Source organism: Gobio gobio (assembly GCF_949357685.1).
Source record: "Gobio gobio genome assembly, chromosome: 13".
In the NCBI taxonomy this organism is placed as follows: domain Eukaryota; kingdom Metazoa; phylum Chordata; class Actinopteri; order Cypriniformes; family Gobionidae; genus Gobio; species Gobio gobio.
Window position 1 is genome coordinate 44594276 of NC_137106.1, and position 21275 is coordinate 44615550.

A 21275-nucleotide genomic window follows, 5' to 3' on the forward strand; every position below is an offset into this window, starting at 1 on the left:
GTCGTTTCAAAGAATAGCACAACGGCAGGGGGTCGAGTATAAACATGTCCCCAAATGGATAAGACGCACAAAGTATTAACAAGGCTTGAGAGGGCGTTTAGGGTGTCTAACTGTCAACAGGCTGCGCTCCAGACTAACCCACATCACTTAGACATGTTACTTTAAAAATGCTATTTTTATTTGAAACTTAGTCTGACGGAAAAATACTATTCCGGTTCTTCAAAGCTTCAAACGGATTCAGTGTATTTTCGTTTTGTCATCTTAATTTGGTAATTATTTAAGTGAAAAATATTTAGTGGAGGCCTATTTATTTTATGCTTTTAATTTATATTATTTTCTTCTGTTTTTCTCTGTTGTCAGAAACGCTGCAGGTGCGTGAAATTTGATAATGTGTGAACCCATGTTCTGCTGTTGTTGATCTGATCTGTATGCTGCTGTTTGCATGGTAAAATAAACTTGTGAAAAAAAGTGTCTTTTTAACGGGTCACAGACACTCGTCAATTGTATTTTTATTTAATGCTAATTTGATATTATAATCTTATCAGTTATCGGTTAATAATCGGATAATGTGCGGCAGTTGTCGGTCAGGAAAATAAACCGAAATGAGCATCCCTAGCAACACTTTACAATAAGGTTCATTAGTTAACATTAGTTAACATGAACTAATAATGAACTGCACTTATAAAGCATTAATTATCTTTGTTAACGTTAATTTCAACATTTACTAATGCATTATTAAAATCTTGTTAACATTAGTTAATGCACTGTGAACTAACATGAACAAACCATGAACAGCTGGATTTTTATTAACTAACGTTAACAAAGATGAACTAATACAGTAACAAATGTACTGCTCATGGTTAAATCATATGAGTTAATACATTAAGTAATGTTAACTAATGAAACCTTATTGTAAAGTGTTACCAAAATATTTATGGCCAGTACATTTTCTTAAGTCACTGGCCAAGTTTGTTTTAGGCCCTGTGTACTGAACACTTTATGTACTTCTTTCTTTTTTGTAGAAAAGCTGTTGTGACAAAAGACAGAAACCAGGAAGAAAACAAAAAAAAAAGATAATAAAATGTAAGGTAAAATTTAGGCAAAGGTAATTTTTGTAGAAAATTACTTCAGTATATCATAACACGTAAAGCTATCACAAATCTATGGATTACATAAAAATCCAAATGGTTATCAAGTACTGCATTATTAAGTTGAAGTTGGAAAGATTCTTTGAATTGTAGTTATTCAAATTTGAAACCACTCATTCTAAAACTATACCTTCCAAATTGAGTCTTCACATTCCCTTCCTCATGCAGCCGTAATTACATCCAGTTCATGTTGACACACAGCAGGTCAGGCCAGAATAAAGCTTTGGGAAAGGTACAGGGCTTCCTTCTCTAAAAGCATGTGCTGAACTGTTGGGAGTTTATGTGTGGTTTCTTCTCTTCTATTACTCTGAGAAAACACTCACTCTCTCACCTCAGATTCCACATGACTGAAGCCCAGAGCAAGAGAGAATTGTGGGTAGAGCAACATACAGAATCCATTAACCTGGAATCCACCCAGAGATGTGTTTCTCTAGAATAAGATAGCAATAACAAACATAGAAAAGACACAAATAATGGCATGTGTTTTAATCATAGTGATGTATTATTGCATACATTTATTTTCAGTGTCTTCTTTGACCATCTGATTTATCACACATCAGATTGCTAATATCTAATAGTGGTAAGAAAAATTGGAGAGACAGCTGTAAAAAACATATATCAAATAGTTTCTTAAGTTGCATATATATATATACAACATACATGAACTTTGAGTTATGATCTGAAAATAGGTGGTTTTAGGGGACGTGAGACATAATTTGAAAGAATCAAATTAAATTTAAATTTCTAGTAGTTCATTTTCAAAGTGAAAAATTTAGCGTTTTTTGTTGTTGTTTCTGTGTGCCGAGTTCACACTGCACGGTTTTCAAACTCGTCGGATCACTGCTCTTTTCACACTGCATGACTATCTGTGGTAGCATTCAGTTGCTGCTGTGACAGGGGGTTTCACACTGCATGACTTCTCAATGGAGGAGGAGGTTGGGCAGACACAGGGAGCAAGGATTGTGTTCTGCAAACAGAGTTGGAGATTTTGCAATGTGCTGCTGTTGCGGCTGGTCAAGCAAATGTTTGTGCTTTGTTTCTGTTTGGTAGAATTGTAAATATATCTATTAAAATACTGATATTCTGGTCTATGACTCCTCCCCGAACTTCCCGCTGCCCTGTATCTCGCGCTCTCATTGGCTGGCGGTCATCGGTGATGTCATTTTCAGTCAAAACACGTTTCACACAGCAGGAGTTTGAATCGCCGACAGTTCCAGATATGTAACATGCCAAATATCTCACGGGCGTCGGAGATTCTCTCTGATTGTGTCTTTGATCGTTCACACTGCGTGATTGTCACTCACGTCAACGAGCACTGATTTGCCTATGATTTCGGGCATTTGTGGACGATTTCACGAAACCAGTCGACGAGTGAAAATCGGGCCTAAAATCATGCAATGTGAACTCTGCATTATGCTCACCAAGGCTGCATTTATATGAAGAAGAAAAAAAACTGTTACAACAATAATTTTATATATTTTATTATTTTTTTATATATTTTAAAATGTTATTTATTCTTTTGGTGGCAAATCTGATTTTTCAGCGGAATTTACTCCTGTCTAGCTGCTCAATAAATATTTATTCTATATTTCTTATTCTTCATTATTAATATTATTATTAATTGTGTTGCTTACTTCATATTTTTATTTGTGGAAACTATGAATCTTTTTTTTTCCGGGATTCTTTAATTAAATAGAATGTTTATAAAACACAAGGGCCTCCTCTACTTTGCTTTATATTAAATACTGCATACACTGCAAAAAATGCTTTTCTTAATTAGTATTTTTGTCTTGTTTTCAGTCCAAATATCTAAAAATTCTCAAAACAAGAAGCATTTACTAGCCAAATAAAAATTATTGTCTCGTTTTCGGGGGAAAGAACTCAAAATTAAGGGAGTTTTTGCTTATAATTAGCTAAATAATCTGCCAATGGGGTAAGCAAAAAAATCTTAATTCAAACAGAAAACAAGATTATTTTGCTTACCCCATTGGCAGATTATTTTGCTTATTTTAAGCAAAACTCACTTAATTTTCAGTTATTTTCCCCCAAAACAAGACAAAAACTTTTGCTTGTCTAGTAAATGCTTTTTTTTAGATATTTTTTAGATATTTGGACTGAAAACAAGACAAAAATACTTAGTAAGAAAAGCATTTTTTTGCAGTGTATAAGTAAAATTATTAAATATGTTTCTTCCTGATCATGTTCATTCAGTGAAAAACAGTCATTTCTATTGTCTTTTTTTTTTTTTTTCATTCTCGTCTAGACTGTAATGTGAGTGTGAATGTGATTTTGTCTTTTAGTTTGGAAATAAGGTGGTGGCAAATGTGGCCTGTGACATCTTTCAGCTACTGATTTCTCACTGGCAGCACTTACAGAGACTGGAGCCGTCCCTTCCCAAAAGAATTATAGAGGTATGAAGCGTCTTCATCAGCATGATGAAGCATCTGTTGTGGTATTGTGGCAGTGACGCCTGATTAATCTCTGCTTTTCCTCTGTTGTAGATTTTTGTAGCAACCATAGCATTTCTTCTGCCCAGTGCTGAGCACTCAACAGTTGAGGCAGATAAAAAGGTAAGCAAAGCAGAGAGTCTTTATTTAGATCTCTGTTTGTGTAAGTGGTGTCGGACATGGGAATTCAGAATGAACAGCACACAGCACTTCATCCAGCTCTCGGTTATTCTGTCTCTCCGCCTGTTGTTCAGGTTCATTGATTGTTTTGTAGTAGTGTCATGAGTGTGCTAAATGAATGCTTTCTCTGTGTGCTCTAGTTAATGGTGTCTCTACTGCTGTGCCTGCTGGACTGGTGCATGGCCGTACCTCTCTCCATCCTACTGGAGCCCATCACTATGCCTGTGCTGGACGACCCCACCTCACAGAAAGCCCCTCTACTCGACTACATTTACAGGGTGGGTACAGGCCTCGGCGACTTTCATTAAAGTAATGATAATAAATATAAAATTATTAAATAAAAACAAAATTAGAGGTATTGCTATTGTATTATTTCACTGTAGGGTTGGGCCGATAGACGATGCCATAATCACGAGGTTGAGCTGACATTGTGACCCCCCCCCACAAATAATGAAGTTGTTCCAGTTCACAATACAAATTACATTCAAAACAGTTCAATGATCACAATTTAAACGCTAAAGATTTTATTGTGCAAAAAACATTGTGCTTTGATGTTTTACACAAACTAAACCAAATTATATTCAAATGGCAGACTGTGGTCCGCATCCGGACCCCAGCATGTTTCCATCATCACCGCGAGAAAGAATGCTAGCACCATTTTCCTATTTCTAGTTGAAGTGAGCAGAGTGTCAAAACAGCGGTGCTGATCACACCACAAGCACTCAGGATTGTTTGTGGTAATGATATTTCAGCACTATATCCTCTAGTAGTTTTATCTAAAGCCAAACGCGCGTCATTCAAGCCCTTTCAGCTCCATGTGCGTTCTCTCTTTCTCCAGACCCGCGCCACATTAACTGAGCATAACACTCAAATGCAACCCCCCCCTGATGTCCATTGTGATGTTTCACTGTAGACATTGTCTGATGCCAATTTGGTAGACATCGCCCAACCATATGTCACTGTAAAATAAAACATTGAATATTGAACATTGAAAAATCTATATAATAAGGGTGTGAACCTAAACTGGTCTCTCGGTTCGGTTCGATTGCAATTATCATGTCATCGATTCAGTTCAATTCGTTATCACGATGCATCACAAAGCATTGACGATGCACTGCAATTTTACTTCACATGTATACAATTTTGTCAATAAATACAAGCAGTCCAATATATGAACCGAACCTTTAATTTTACCTGCTCAAAGAAAACATGCTTCTTGAATGTATCAAACACCAACAGGAGCAAGACAACAGGAGCATTTAGAACAAATACACTAAAGTAAATACTAAAAGCCACTTCAGGAAGTGGTCTGGGTCACATTCCAGATGAAACTGAACAAGTGTTAATGCATCTGGTTGTTGAAACCACATATGTAAGTTTTACTCCTCCCAACAATACTAAAAAATAGGGCTGCACAATATGTACATATCGCAATATGCATATCGCAAGGGCACGCAATATCTGAATGATTTTAATAGGCTACTTCAACATTGTGAAAAGTGTATGTTTTAGGTCAACTCATATAGCAGAGAATAGACTGAGCACACGACTGTTACTTATGTGACTTGCTTGACGTTAAAAAGAGTTATTAAACTCAATAACTTGCGAAAAACAACTCCTTGCAGTCTTGCACTGTCTGCTGTCTGACACACACACACACACACCGAAACGTGCGCACAAGCCGTTCTTTTTTCCGTGTCTTGTTATACACTCAAACTGTCAATGCTTTCTTTTCCCAGAAAGAATGTGAAATGCATAAATGGTATCATTCTCAGTTTTTAAATCTTTTTTTAAATATAATTTAAATTGATTTTACACATTTAAAGCAATATCGTATCGCATATCGAATATTGCATTATTTAACATGGACATCGTGTATCGCATTCTCTTCAATATCGCACAGCCCTACTAAAAAATTAACGTATGAGAGCATGTTTTAGGCTATTTGACATGTTATAGTCAGATATGACGGCGCTACTGCAGCACGCATCACCACAGACGAGCAGCTGAATATCTCTTCATCAAGCCAACGGTCAAACTACCACAAATAAAACCGAAAGCAGGTCGCAGATGCTCAACACAGTGCTGTTGCCGCGCTTTCTTCTATTGCGGTCTTTGATCTTGAAATTAGCTGATGATTAATAAAATGCAGTTCATATCTGTTGTTTTCGGTGACGTGAACTAGGGATGGGCGATATGGACTTAAAAATGTATCCCGATATTTTCTAGTATTTATTGCGTATTTATATTTATTGTATTTATTATAAATTAATAATTTTACTAATTCACGCAGATTTCAAGCTCACAACAAAAGTGCACACACCAGTGATCTATATTAGTGGAAAACATGAATGGAATCCAGTCATAAAAACGTAATTTGCTGTATGACGAATTTGTCAAATTTTGAACGAATAAATCAAAAGTAGGTCAGCAAACTTTAATCACTATGGATATGGACTGTGTCTCTGTGTGAATGGGTTTCATTTACCTCACACACTGAAGCACACGTGACGTGATGCTTGCGGTGTTACCTCCAGAGCCGCTCTGAGAGTCACGCCATGAGCATTTTACCATTTAATTTGAGAAAAATTATTGTCATATCATATACACACAGAAACATAAAGATCTTCACGACAAAATTAAACGTTTGGTTTAACTTGTGACAGAAATATATTACTATTGTATAGTACAATGTACTATTGTTTTACTATTATACAGTATAATGTTTGTTTTGATGTAATACTATTAATACTAATAATAGTGACAAAAATACAATAATTAAAACTTATTTTTTAAAGGAATAATACAAAAATGTCTTCCATGTTTTATTTTTAACAGTAAAGCTTTGTTGTACACCACTTTGTTTGCTAAAAATGGAAATTTTAATTTAATTTGATTAAAAAATTTATTAATGGTAATGCCTTCATTTGATTACCAGAAAAACTAAAATACACACACACAAAAAAAAACATTTCACAGGGCCTTATAATTGCAAACAAATGAATAATGTATTTATTTCATATCTCTCTTTATTCTATTGCATTTATTTGTGCTGCTGTTTGTGATTTGTTTATTTGCTCTTATTTTATAACTGTCATTTTAATAGTTTTTTATGAAAATGAAATTTTGCATTGCAGAAAAGTAGATTATTTGTTTATATATGCTGTCAATTATTTATCTGTCTATCACCAGACCAAGCTCAATGTTTTAAGACTGAACATAGTCTGTGGAGTCTGCTCTGTATTTTCTACTGCACAAGAGGCGTGATCAACGGGCATAGTTCAAATGACTCTGTACACAATTGGATAGTCCTTCAACCAATCAGACAAACGATCCATCGCTTCTCTATCCGTCATTGTGTTAAACCCGCCAATAGCGCGCCAGGTGGATGAGCCTGTTTGTGATTGGTCCCTGCAAATTTTTAACAGAAGCAGAATAGAAATATGTACAGGTTTCCAGCCTGAGCTGCTGGGCGAAATCAAATCACCGGCAGATCGGGCTGGGTTTACCCAGTTTAGTCAATTATAGTTATTTGAAAAAAATTGGAATCTGCAAAAATCAGTATTTGCAGATCACACTTACCAAAAAAATCAGAAATTGGAATCAGCCAAGAAAAATTGCAATCGGTGCGTCTCTATTGATAAGCGCTTCTCATTACAAGTGTGGGAAGATGGTTGGCACATGCTGTGTTCACAAATGCACGTTATGGTGACCCGAACACAGAACCGCTGCAGAGATGGAGTTCGGTTGGAGCAGCACTTACTGTGAAACATCACACCGACAGATCATGAGCTGCTCATGTGTAAAAACAGCACGTATATATCGATTTAATTAAATCACAGACTTTTGTGTTATAATAATCACACTAAGCCATATTGCAATTTCGGTTTTATTTTGATTAATTGTGCAGCCCGACAAGAGTGACTGTTACTCTAGTTTGTTCCTTGAAATTAAAACAGAAATATTCCAGTGCGTGTGTGCGCGTTATGTTCTATTATAAATGCACTCGTCCCCTCGCAGCTCATATTTAGTCATCAGACACTAATGAGAGGGCATTGAGGGGCACAGAATAAATGAGATATTAGTCCCGGGCTGTTGTGCAGATGCAGACAGACACGGACCTTTGTGCAGATGTCATGCTCCCAGAAAAAAATGGCCAAATTATTTAAATGCCCCATTGTTGGATTGATAAGCTCACCAATGAATGCCAAACTCAAGAATTCAGTTCATCATCATATGAGAGAAAATGCACCTGCTGCAAAGGGAAAAGGGGAAGAATAAATGTCCTTTGTTTTCCTCTGCACTCGTTTGACTGTTAATCATTTTCTGCTAGTTATTATATGCTCAGTGGGATTACTTTAATCTCCCATTTGTCAGATCTGAATAGCATCCAGCACGAGCACATGTACATAGCCCTCACCAGGACAGCACAGCAATACTCTTGTTTTCAAGTGCCATGTCTCAGTTAAGAGCAAGAAATAATGATTAGCATTATAGTACTACTCAAATAATAATTGATGATAACTGTCCTTTAAGGTTTATGAAGTCTTGGTTCATTTATGCAGCACAGTTTGAGAAGTGCCACTTAGAAAATGTAGAAACTGATGAAAATCACACTGAATCCGCAGAACCAGCGAATGCCATTTAATACCTTGGTTTTAGGAGTTTTTTTTTTCTTTCCTCTTGTCACTAGGTGATGGCTTTATACTATGTCCATTTGATTTTCTACTTTATCTAACAGGAAAAGCAATCAGTTTATGGCTGAGGTACAGCAGCACTTGGCAATCAGTATGTGAGGGGATAGAAGTTCAGTGGGTTGAACCTTAGTCAAGTCAAGTCACCTTTCTTTATAGCGCTTGCAATACAGAATGTTTCAAAGCAGCTTTATAGTAATAAACAGGAATTGACAGGAATTCATCAGCTCTATAGAAAACTGGGGCGTCATCATCAAGCTCAATTTAATTTCTCATCCAATCATAAAAACTGATAATATAACTTAATATAATTGTCTTTTAAACCCCACCTAAGCAAACCAAAGGTGACAGTTGCAAAAGTACCTTAGTGCTAGAAACTATTATGAAAATCAATTATATTCCAGTGGTCAAAAAACACTTAATGTATTTCTGCCCCTACAAGTAAATATGTAAGCCAACTGTAAGATTTGGTCTGTTACTGATTCACATTGAGAAATCATCCATCACACCTTTGAATGACCTGTACCCTCTGATATATCAGCCGTTTCCAGTTGAGCCAGATGGCTCTAATATCTCTATGCTGGTGATTATGGGGCAAATCAAAGTTCTGCGGTTTTATTTTTAGGTATTTTTACAACAGGAATTTATATCAGATCAGCTTACATTGTCATTGTTTGCTGCGTCAGTGTGTGGTGTTTGAGAATGAGCCAAGGGATAAAGCCTTAATTAAATCAAACAGAGCAAACCTGTTCTGGCACTATGATAAACTGTGCTGGACCGTGTCTTATCTTCTCCAGCCAATAGAGCCATGGCCATCTGTTTCTGCACATCGATACATCCCATATCACAGGAGAAATAGATTATTAGCCCATAAAGCCCCTCTCATTGGGTTTCCTGGCTTAGCATTGTAAATATCGTCCCATCTCCATATGGTGGCCCTGCAGCACTCAACCACACCGTCTGGGTGTAACAACAATGTTTCAATCTATTAAAGATTTCTTTCTAATGCATCTCAGTGGTGTGCCAAGAAGATCATCTTCGTGGCTGAGTTGTTGATCATAACAGAGTTCGCTATTTGACACGTCTCATTAGATTTTAAACAATGCCTGTAGCACCTTATGCATTGCATTGTGCTTTTGTAATAACAGAACAAGAGAGAAAGCTGCTCATTATTAAAGGGATAGTTCACCCAAAAATGAAAATTACTCACCCTCACTTGAATTTACTCACCCTCAAGCCATCCTAGTTGTATAAGACATTATTCTTTCAGACGAATACTTAAAAATATTTTAAAATTATAAAAAATAATATAAAATTAGTAAAAAAAATGTCCTGGCTATTCCAATCATTATAATTGCAGTAAATGGCAGCCCAAAAAGTACATCCATCCATTATAAGCGTAATCGATACGGCTCCGGCTTCAACTTTTTTGGGCTTCAAATTTTGGACTGCCATTCACTGCCATTATAATGCTTGAAAGAGCCAGGACATTTTTTAATACAAGTCAGATTGTATTTGTCTGAAAGAAGAATGTCATATGCACCTAGGATGGCTTGAGTGTGAGTAAATCATGGGGTCATTTTCTTTTTTGAGTGAACTATCCCTTTAAATAAATAATCCTTGTAATCTCTTTTTTTTCTGAAGGTGTTCCCCAGGGTTCTGTATTAGGCCCACAAAACGTTTCTGATTTAGTCATTATTGTTGTAGTGTATCACTGGTATACTTAATTCACTGTTCTGCTGTCTTAGGTGCTGCACACTTGTGTATCAGGGTCTAACCTACACACTCAACAAAGTCACTACCTCCTCAGCCTTGCTGATCTGTCGACAGACTACGAACCCTTCCTTACTCTAGGCAATGTCAAGAGCTTTGAACCACCCCCGATACACAATGTCATGGGAGACTTTGGAAATCTCCTCACTGTGGCTGAAGGTAAGGACTACCTGTTGTGCTTTCCGGAGGAACATAAAGCATGCAATGAATCGTATTGCTCTTGTGTTATCTACAACACATTATCTACAATGTGTCTAGGGAAATCCCATGGAACCTCTGCTGGGTCATAGTTCACCCCAATATCAAAAGTAAAAAAATCTATATTTTTTGCCAAATTAAGTGCATTTGTAAAATAGAATGTATCTATACACTATAGTAGTATTTATGCTTAATGTATTATTAATGGTCCCCAAAAAAATATTGTTGTGAAATTAGCCGTATTTCAATTTTTTTTTTTGTATAAAATATTTAAAAAATGTTGCTACATCATATTTAACAATTTTTGCAACACATCAACACAAATCCATCTTTAATGTCTGTAATGCAATGGCAAATTTGCTGAATTATGATGTCAACCAGCATAAACTGTGAAATTGCTGCATCTCCCTTGAAAAGCAAAGAAAGTACAAAAAAAGGGACGTTTTTAATTTGTTCTTTGAGTTTATACTGAGCTCTCATGAATCATATTAGAGCAAATGTAGCACAATGTGAAATAAAATAGAATTTTAAAGAGGTGTGCATTAGTTCCCTCATCCACTCAAAGCAAGCCCATTTATGCCAATTATTAAAGAAATCTTTTTTTTCTCCTCTGACCTTGCTTTATCCATTAGGCAATATTTCTTGTGTGTTCTCTACCTTGGCATGTCATCAAATGTCATCTGTTTTTGGTGGGGTTGGGCTGTTTGCTCTAGTGGGGGGGAGTTGTCTGTTCTTTCCTTTTCCAACAGGGATACCTTTTAGGACAGTACATTTATATCCGCAGAGTAGAGGAAGAAAAAAACTGCTTGCTTTTGCAACGCAAACATCTCCATCCATTGACATGCCTTTTATATCTATGCGTACGAAAAAAAAAAAACAACCTCAGCCAAAGAGCAACTCATAAGCAATATCCCAGTACCTATCTCATATTGATTAGTTCACTTCAAAGCTCTGTGCATCCCTAATGCAACTTGCTCGTCTTTGCAAAGAGCTTTTTCCACTTTGATGGGGATGATGGTATTGATAGCACTGTCACAATGTGAGCACTTCGTTTTCTCTCTCTCTCTCTCTCTCTCTCTCTCTCTCTCTCTCTCTCTCTCTCTCTCTCTCTCTCTCTCTCTCTCTCTCTCTCTCTCCCTCTCTCCCTCTCTCCCTCTCTCTCTCTCTCTCTCTCTCTCTCTCATCTTAATCTTAATATCCACTAATGACAACACTAGATTTCTCACTTTGAGAGGTGTTCAGCATTCAGAGGACTTTAATTCATAGTGCTTGCAGAGCCCTATTCACTCATCACGAAAGGTGTGATGCTCATTACTGTAGCCCTTTGAGTCTGTTTTAGGAGACTGAATAGATATTTTAAAGGTGTCTGTTTGGACACCCGTATAGATGGTGCAAACATGGGAAACCTGTCTCCATTGGCCATGACAGCTAAAAGCCAGTATATCAGCTATCTTTTGAGAAAGATAAGAGAAAATACAGTCGGCCAATCATTATTTTAGGACCCTAAAAAGTCAGACATACAGTGTCATTATTACACAGAATTATTTGTCTGATTGTATTTGTGGTAATGGCTGTACTGTTATCAGGGCTATACAGTGCGTACGAACATTTTGTACCTGCTATGAAAAAATCTGTGCGATGAATAAAAAAAGACATGGTTAAAATGGCCATTGAAAGTCCATGTACCACAAACTTTGATGCTTCAAAAACTTCATAAAGACATCATAAAAGTAATTCATATGAAACATGCAGTTTAATCTAAGAACCAAGAACCAATTAAGTCGCTCTGATGTGCTTTATATATTTGCATTGATCAATGTTTATATGTGAAAAAAGGCTTCTTTTTGAATGTTTACCAGAATGTTATGTTTATGATACCTTTATGGACTTTATGGAAGCATCAAAGTTTTGGTTACATGCCTTTAATCGAAGGATAGATATCTCAGTTTTTATTAAATCATCTTGATTGGTTAAATAAAATTTAAAGAATTGGCTACTTGATGATCAACAATGCCAACACGTATGACTTTATTAATATTGTAATTTTATTATCTAAAGCCCTATAAGGACGCTAATTGTTTCTCACGTGGAAGTCCGTAAAACTACATTTGCATGCCACCTCAGTGATAAAACTCGTGCAATCAGATGGTGATTTATTCACGTTGGAGGAGCGAGTTTTGTGATCCCACGCACCTGTGAACGCACTGCTCACGTGGTCAATAACTTGATTGACTGCTGTAAATAAAATGTTATATGCTTGGTAGCTATAATAATAATAAATGCAATTTTTTTTAATAATAGGAAAAATAGGAAAAAATATCTAATTATGTAATTATTATTTAATTATTTAAATCTGTTTAAAAATAGGAAGATATATATAGTTAAAATGGTTTTCTGTCTTAAAGGATGTCATTTTATTCCACATGGAAATCAGCGGAAATAAGTTAATACCGCCTCTTATTTACATGAGGTGAACATAATGCTGCTTGGCTATTTTAACATATATAATCGCTGCTGTAATAACGGCCCATTTCAAAATTTTACATGCTTTTCTTCTTTTTATCTTTTGAGCGGTGATGAAATATATTGCTCTTGTAAATACTTGGCAGCATTTCAGTAATAAAAGTCTAGATCTTTAAAATGCCCCCAATTTACAGTGAAGCGCAACCATACGGTGCTCTGCAGTGGTCAAAAAGGACATAAACCATGAATTGAAGTGATATATTCTTGAAAACTCAGAGATGTGGATTCGGACGGCAATTAAATTACCACACGACCTTGGGGTTTGTCAAAAAACGGTAGGTAATTCGGCCGGGGATTTTTATGCGGGTGGTGGGAGAAAAACACTGACATTCTGGATTCGGATGGCAATAAAATCACAGACTAGCTCCTGTCAATGATGAAAAAACCTTACGACCCCACGAGAAACAATTACCGTCCGAATAGGGCTTAAGTGTATTTTATGTGGCTATTTTCTGTATTGTACCCTTATTTTTGTCACTATCCCTCTTTTTTTTTTGCAAAAAAAAGGTTGCTGATGAGAATTAGCCTTTTGACTTTTAACTCGGGTACATTAACATTTATTTGAATATTTATTAATGTTCAGTGTCCCCTTTTTAAATAAATAAAATAAACTAGCCCTTAGAGTATGCCTTTAAGCCATGTGTTTTCTAATTTGCTAAACTAAAGTTGTTTGTTATCCCAGAAAAGAAAAGGAGAAGCATGGAGCTGATTCCTCTGACTGCTCGGATGGTAATGACACACCTGGTCAATCATTTGGGACACCATCCTCTCAGCGGCGGCCCTGCCCTCTTACACAGCCTGGTCAGTGAGAACCACGACAACCCTTATGTAGAGTCTTCCGAACTCTCCTCTGAAGTTTTCAAAAGCCCCAATCTACAGCTCTTTGTCTTCAATGACAGCACACTAGTCTCGTACCTTCAGATCCCCTGTGATAATTCCAGCACAGCTGCGGTAAGTGCCAACCCGAGGGATCATTCCTCTGAGGTCCGTGTCATCGTCAGGGACATCTCGGGAAAGTACTCGTGGGACGGCAGCGTTCTCTTCTGCACTTTAGACGGAACTTCCTTGAGTTCCAGTGGCAGCAGAGATCCGTTGTCTCATGACACCGGTGGCTTTGATAAGCAGAGCTCCGTCCGCTCCAGTAAATGCTCCTCTGAGTTGGAAATGGAGGATGGCGGGGATGTGTTGGACCAACTACTGGAAGATCTGGGCTACAGCAGCCCAGAGTGCCTGCCGGAGCCCCAGCTGAGGCTCACCCAACCACCGTCTCCACCCATGGGCATGAACAATGAGATGGAAGGGCTCATCATGGATGCCATCCACAGACAGACGAAGCAAGAGGATGAGGAGCTGATGCGGAGACAGAGTGAAGACCCCAGCATCAGAGCAGAGACACAGAGAGAGCCCACACACCAGGAGCCAAAATCAGCTTTTTACCTCTGCAGGCTTCTCCTCAACGACCTCGGCATGAACTCATGGGATCGCAGGTACAATATTTCATGGAAGTTGCTGGAAAACTTTCACAGTAAACATTCTTAAATACATATTACGTCCCAAAATTCAGTCATTTATTCACCCACTTGTAAAGCTGCTCTTTTCCACATCATTGGACATCTTGAGGCCTGATATATTCAAGCAAAGTTGTTAAAAAGCCTTAAATTCAGTTTGACCTAGTCCATAAAAAGTCTTAAATATCTTAAATGGTATAATAAATGTCTTAATTATAATTTCAAGAGGTCTTAAATTTGGGGATGGAAAAAACACAAATCACTTTGTGACTTAAAGGGTTAGTTCACCCAAAAATGAAAATTCTGTCATTAATTACTTACCCTCTTGTCGTTCGACAACCGTAAGACATCCGTTCATCTTCGGAACACAAATGAAGATATTTTAGTTGAAATCCGATCGCTCAGAAAGGCCTCCTTTGACACAATGGCACGGTTCACTCTCAAGACCCATAAAAGGTACTAAAGACGTCATTACAAAGTCCATCTCACTACAGTGGTTCTACAATAACTTTATGAAGCGACGAGAATAGTTTTTGTGCGCAAAAAAACCTAAATAACAACTTATATAGTGATGGCCGATTTCAAAATAATGCATCATGAAGCTTCAAAGCGTTATGAATCAGCGAGTCGAATCATGATTCGGATCGCGTGTCAAACCGCCAAACTGCTGAAATTACAGGGAGTGCAGAATTATTAGGCACGTTGATTTTCTGATCATATTTTATTTCCAGGCACATTTGACCAATTCCAAACCACAGTAATCCTAATAACTACTATTGATTTAGTATTTAATAATGTATAAGTGATATATAATTGTTCATGAAGGCTGGAAATGAAAATCACCTTATATTCAGGTGTGCAGAATTATTAGGCATGTTTTCTTTTACAGATAAATTGAGCCAAAAAAGAGATTTAACTCAGACTGAAAAGTCAAAAAGTATTAAATGCCCATGAGAAGGATGCAATACTAATGCAATACTAGACATTGCAGTTAAGGCGTGACCATTGGACAGTGAAATGCTCGTTGGGTCAGCAGGATCTGACAAAAACATGTGGCGGAGAAAAGACACCTGTTAACTGCAAAAGAATTAAGAATTAAGGTGAAGAATTAAGGGTGAAACCATCAGGAACCCTTTAGTCTCCAGCGCCACCATTTTCCAGAGCTGCAACCTACCTGGAGTCTCCAGAAGTGCAAGGTGTCAGGATCTCAGAGACTTCAGTTAGGTAAAGAATCCTAAAAAATGACCCCCACTAAATAAGAATCACAAGCTGAAGTGTTGTAAAATACATGAAGAAGGTTTTTTTATATCAAATCAATAGTAGTTATTAGGATTACTGTGGTTTGGAATTGGTCAAATGTGCCTGGAAAAAAAATATGATCAGAAAATCAACGCGCCTAATAATTCTGCACTCCCTGTAGGTGACTTTGGCGATTCAAACCACTGAATCGACTCACTGATTCATAACGCTTCGAAGCTTCATGATGCCTTGTTTTGAAATCGGTCATCATGATATAAGTCGTTATTTAGGGTTTTTTTGCGCACAAAAACTATTATCGCCGATTCATAAAGTTATTTTAGAACCACTGTAGTGAGATGGACTTTGTAATGACGTCTTTAGTACCTTTTAAGGGTCTTGAGAATGTACAGTGCATTGTGCCAATGGAGGCCTTTCTGAGCCATCGGATTTCAACTAAAATATCTTCATTTGTGTTCCGAAGATGAACGGAGGTCTTACGGGTGTCGAACGACATGAGGGTAAGTAATTAATTACATAATTTTCATTTTTGGGTGAACTAACCTTTTAATGTTGATTAAATCTTAATCTTTTGATTACAGATAATGGTAGTTGCCGATTTTGGGCCAGATTTACTAAACAAGGCAAATTAGCGTGAGAGCACAATTCCAAAAAAGCGCAGGAAAGTTCTGCTCGTGATCTACTGATGAAGCTCAAATTAAAGAACACAGACGCAGCCCGATAATTTCCACAATAACTAACGAAATTCCAAGAGCTGTGAATTAGCGTCTGGTTTAAGACTTGCTTTTTTGGACGGTAAATAATGGCGCAAACGCCAGTAAATTGATAAGCACAAACCTTAGTAAATCACCTTGCATGATTCATTTAAATACTCTAATGCATTTATGCAATAAGATCAGCCGCAAAAATAACCCTGTCCATGCCTTTTCAGCATTCATTTATCACTGCGTGTCTTTAGTAAATCATGACAGTAGTGCACACTGGGTGTTTATTTCATACCTGCAAACTTGTTGCCTTTCACAATTCTGACATGGAAATCAGCCATTCACATGATTTGTGTAAATCCGATGAGTTTTGTGCATCAAGGGCTGTTTTTGTGTAGATCGACCAGAATCTAATGTGCATTCAAAAAGATCTTACTAACCCCAAACTTTTGAACAGTAGTGTAATTAAGTAACAGAATCACAGACACTAGTCACATAATTGGAACACTATGGTCTATCTGTCTTCTCCAGTGCATCCTCTTTTTTCTGGAAAAAAAAGAGATCTAGGGCTAGTTCACACTGCCACATTAATTACAACAAGCATATTCCACAAAATTCACTAGCTGTGCCTGTCTCATCTAATAATATTGCTAGAACCAGTTCCTCTTATCTTTTTTATTACAAATTATACAAACTTAATTGTTCAAACCATTTCCTTGAGGACAGATAGACACTTTCTAAAATCTCCATGTCCTTTGTTTTTGGCATGCAGAATAATGTCACAGCCATTGTTCCCTTTCCACAGGATTGAACATAATAAGATAATTGGGGGGCTCCCCTGAAATTATTTGTTTGAACTTTTTCCATAGTGAGCATTCGGGCAGGGTAAAAAATATTGATTTCTCGATTTTAATCGATTCTCATTTTTAGGAAACTATATTGATTCTTGAATCCCAAAAAAACGATTAGTCATCCTGTTTTTTTTAAGTTGATGAATGAAAGGAACAAAATCCCATCCAATAAATCGCAATAATATTTGTACTTTGTTACTATTGATATGAAACAAAGTCTCAGATTTCAAATTACGTCCATTTTATTACGAAATTCAAAAACATAAATACCGTTTTTGCTGCTTCTCTTGATCAGAGCGATCTCACGCCACAGCGCCAAAACGGTATTTATGTTATATATATTAATACAGTTTTTACAATTTTATAATAATACACTTATACAATGTAAAACTGCATTATTATTTTTTTTAAAACATAATAATTGGCTAATGTAGTACCGACTGACTCCCATAGTTTACAGCATCCCATAGTTAGTTCAGAGAGTTGTTTTCCTTGAGAAAATTTGCCATGTATTTTTACCAGATATATATCCAAAATAATCTATATTGAATCGAATCGAATTGCAAGCTTGTGAATCGAAATAGAATCGAATTGTGAAATTTTTTTCAATACCCAGCCCTAGTGAGCATTTTCAGAATGTCTCAACATGTCACACCAAGTTTTACATTTACAGAATGGGACTATCACCATTGATTCTCGTTTTCACATTATTCCCATTCAAATCTGTGTTAATTTATATACTCAATTATGAACTCAATATGCTATTTGAATAATGGTTAAAAATCTTATTTGATGGTGCCATTTTGTTATTTTGAATGGAAAAGAGCAGCTTGGATATTCCTCTTTACTTCTCTTTTAAATGGATGTGGAATTACATGAGTGTGAGTAAATGATTAAAGAATTTACATATCTGAGTATCTTTTTTATTACCTTTTTGCATCTCAAAATATATGAGCATGTCTCAAAATAATGAGAATGATTGCATAGCTTCTAAATATGTTAAATGTTTAAAATATGTAGAACCTACATGCAGTACTTCTAGTTGGCCTGGACATCGGCTGCAGTGGCATAGGAGAAAACATTTTATCTTTTGGAAAGTTTTATGATGTTCCATTTTCATTTCTCCTTATAGAAAGAGCTTTCATCTTCTAAAGAAGAACTCCAAGCTCTTGAGAGAGCTCAAGAATTTGGACTCAAGGCAGTGGTAAGGGTTTCTGCTTTCTCACACTTCAAGCGAACATGCTTTAGCTTCCATTTACCGCAACTAATGTGTGCGTTAATGAATGTTTATATGTGAACCTCATTGGTTCATGAGGAAGCTCAAATGTGCTGCGTAACACAAGAATGAACCTCATTGGTTCTTGCTGAAGCTCAAACATGCTGCGTAAAAACACGAGAATGAACCTCATTGGTTCTTGCTGAAGCTCAAACATGCTGCGTAACACACGAGAATGAACCTCATTGGTTCTTGCTGAAGCTCAAACATGCTGCGTAACACACGAGAATGAACCTCATTGGTTCTTGCTGAAGCTCAAACGTGCTGCGTAACACACGAGAATGAACCTCATTGGTTCTTGCTAAAGATCAAACATGCTGCTTAACACACGAGAATGAACCTCATTGGTTCTTGCTGAAGCTCAAACGTGCTTCGTAACACTAGAATGAACCTCATTGGTTCTTACTGAAGCTCAAACGTGCTGCTTAACACACGAGAATGAACCTCATTGGTTCTTGCTAAAGCTCAAACATGCTGCGTAAAAACACGAGAATGAACCTCATTGGTTCTTGCTAAAGCTCAAACGTGCTGCGTAACACTAGAATGTACCTCATTGGTTCTTACTGAAGCTCAAACGTGCTGCGTAACACTAGAATGAACCTCATTGGATCTTACTGAAGCTCAAACGTGCTGCGTAACACACGAGAATGAACCTCATTGGTTCTTACTGAAGCTCAAACGTGCTTCGTAACACTAGAATGAACCTCATTGGTTCTTGCTGAAGCTCAAACGTGCTTCGTAACACTAGAATGAACCTCATTGGTTCTTACTGAAGCTCTAACGTGCTGCGTAACACTAGAATGAAACTCATTGGTTCTTACTGAAGCTCAAACGTGCTGCGTAACACACGAGAATGAACCTCATTGGTTCTTGCTAAAGATCAAACATGCTGCTTAACACACGAGAATGAACCTCATTGGTTCTCGCACTTCAAGGGAACATGCTTTAGCTTCCATTTACTGCAACTAATATGTACGTTAATGAATGTTTATATGTGAAATAAATACAATCTGATGAAAAGATGAATGAAAGTCTTACTAGTTTGGAACGACATGATGGTGAGTAATTAATGACAGGATTTTCATTTTTGGGTGAACTAACCCTTTAACTTTTGCACTTAATGATAAAAATCAGTAGCAAACAACAGCATGCATTTGGAGAGCTCTATCATGCAGCCTAATGCCAGTCTACAGAGAGTGGCTAAATCCTTTAAAAGCACTATTAAGGAGACATGTCTTAAGAACACTCTCAGATACTCCGCTCCTCACAGCCTAATCCTGCCCACGTCTGGCTGATCACAGATCCACACTTCTCAGCCAACAGCGATCAATAGGCACTCAGAGTGGCTAATTACAGAGGCTTATTAAAGAATACCCCCAGGATCGGACCAGCGTTTCCCTCTGCAGGCAGAGCTGGCCCACTCATGGCAACCGCTGACTGAGCATGCCAAACATCACACTGCAAGGGCATGAGGCTTCCTTAGCAACACTGCTCAAAGAGACACACTGCTCACACATACACAGCACATACCACTATTGTATTTATTAGCCAATAGCTGTGTATTGTAACTTCAATATACATTTTTTTTGTATAAAAGATAGGCTGAATTTAATGAACATTACAAAGGCTGTGCGACACACAGACTTCCGGATGCCTAAAAATGTGACTACATTTTTTTACAAGAAACTAAGCCACAACGGTAACACTTTAGTTTAGGGTCCAGTTCTCACTATTAACTAGTTGCTTATTAGCATGCATATTACTACACACATATTAATGCTTTATTCTGCATGACCTTGTTCTACAGTGCACCCAGAAAGTATTCACAGCGCTTCACTTTTTCCACGTTTTATGTTACTAACTTCTTCCAAAATGGATTAAAATCATTATTTTCCTCAAAATTCTACAAACAATACCCCATAATGACAACTTGAAAGAAGTTTGTTTGAAATCTTTGCAAATGTATTAAAAATAAAAAACGAAAAAAAGCTCCGGTGCATCCTGTTTCCACTGGTCATCTTTGAGTTGTTTCTACAACTTGACTGGACTCTACCTGTGGTAAATTCAGTGGATTGGCCATGATTTGGAAAGGCACACACCTGTCTATATAAGGTCCCACAGTTAACAGTGCATGTCCGAGCACAAACCAAGCCAAGTCCAAGGAATTGTCTGTAGACCTCAGAGACAGGATTGTATCAACGCACAAATCTGGGTACAGAACATTTCTGCAGCATTGAAGGTCCCAATGAGCACAGTGGCCTCTATCATCCGTAAATGGAAGAAGTTTGGAGCCACCAGGACTCTTCCTAGAGCCGCCCGGCCAAACTGAGCGATCGGGGGAGAAGTGCCTTAGTCAGGGAGGTGACCAAGAACCCGATGGTCACTCTGACAGAGCTCCAGCGTTTCTCTGTGTAGCGAGGAGAACCTTCCAGAAGAACAACCATCTCTGCAGCACTCCACCATTCAGGCCTGTATGGTAGAGTGGCCAGACGGCACATGACAGCCCGTCTGGAGTTTGCCAAAAATGCACTTGGAGGACTTTATGACCATGAGAAATTAAATTCTCTGGTCTGATGAAACCAAGATTGAACTCTTTGGCCTGAATGGAAACCAGACTCATCGGCCAATACCATCCCTACAGTGAAGCATGGTTTTTCAGTGACAGGAACTGGGAGACTAGTCCGGATCGACGGAAAGATGAATGCAGCAATGTACA

At 37.4% G+C, this 21275-nt stretch overlaps 1 protein-coding gene across 3 annotated transcripts in view; it reads left to right on the forward strand.

Moving 5' to 3' along the window:
- The window catches only part of ralgapa2 (Ral GTPase activating protein catalytic subunit alpha 2), a 249957-nt gene that overhangs the window by 159886 nt on the left and 68796 nt on the right, over nucleotides 1-21275 (forward strand). For all 3 annotated transcript variants that reach the window (XM_079833687.1, XM_079833685.1, XM_079833686.1), the window contains exons 29-34: nucleotides 3449-3559; nucleotides 3650-3718; nucleotides 3916-4053; nucleotides 10218-10401; nucleotides 13646-14450; nucleotides 18416-18487. In XM_079833687.1, the coding sequence (XP_079689813.1) occupies nucleotides 3449-3559; nucleotides 3650-3718; nucleotides 3916-4053; nucleotides 10218-10401; nucleotides 13646-14450; nucleotides 18416-18487 (1379 nt within the window). The remainder of the gene's footprint in view (nucleotides 1-3448; nucleotides 3560-3649; nucleotides 3719-3915; nucleotides 4054-10217; nucleotides 10402-13645; nucleotides 14451-18415; nucleotides 18488-21275) is intronic.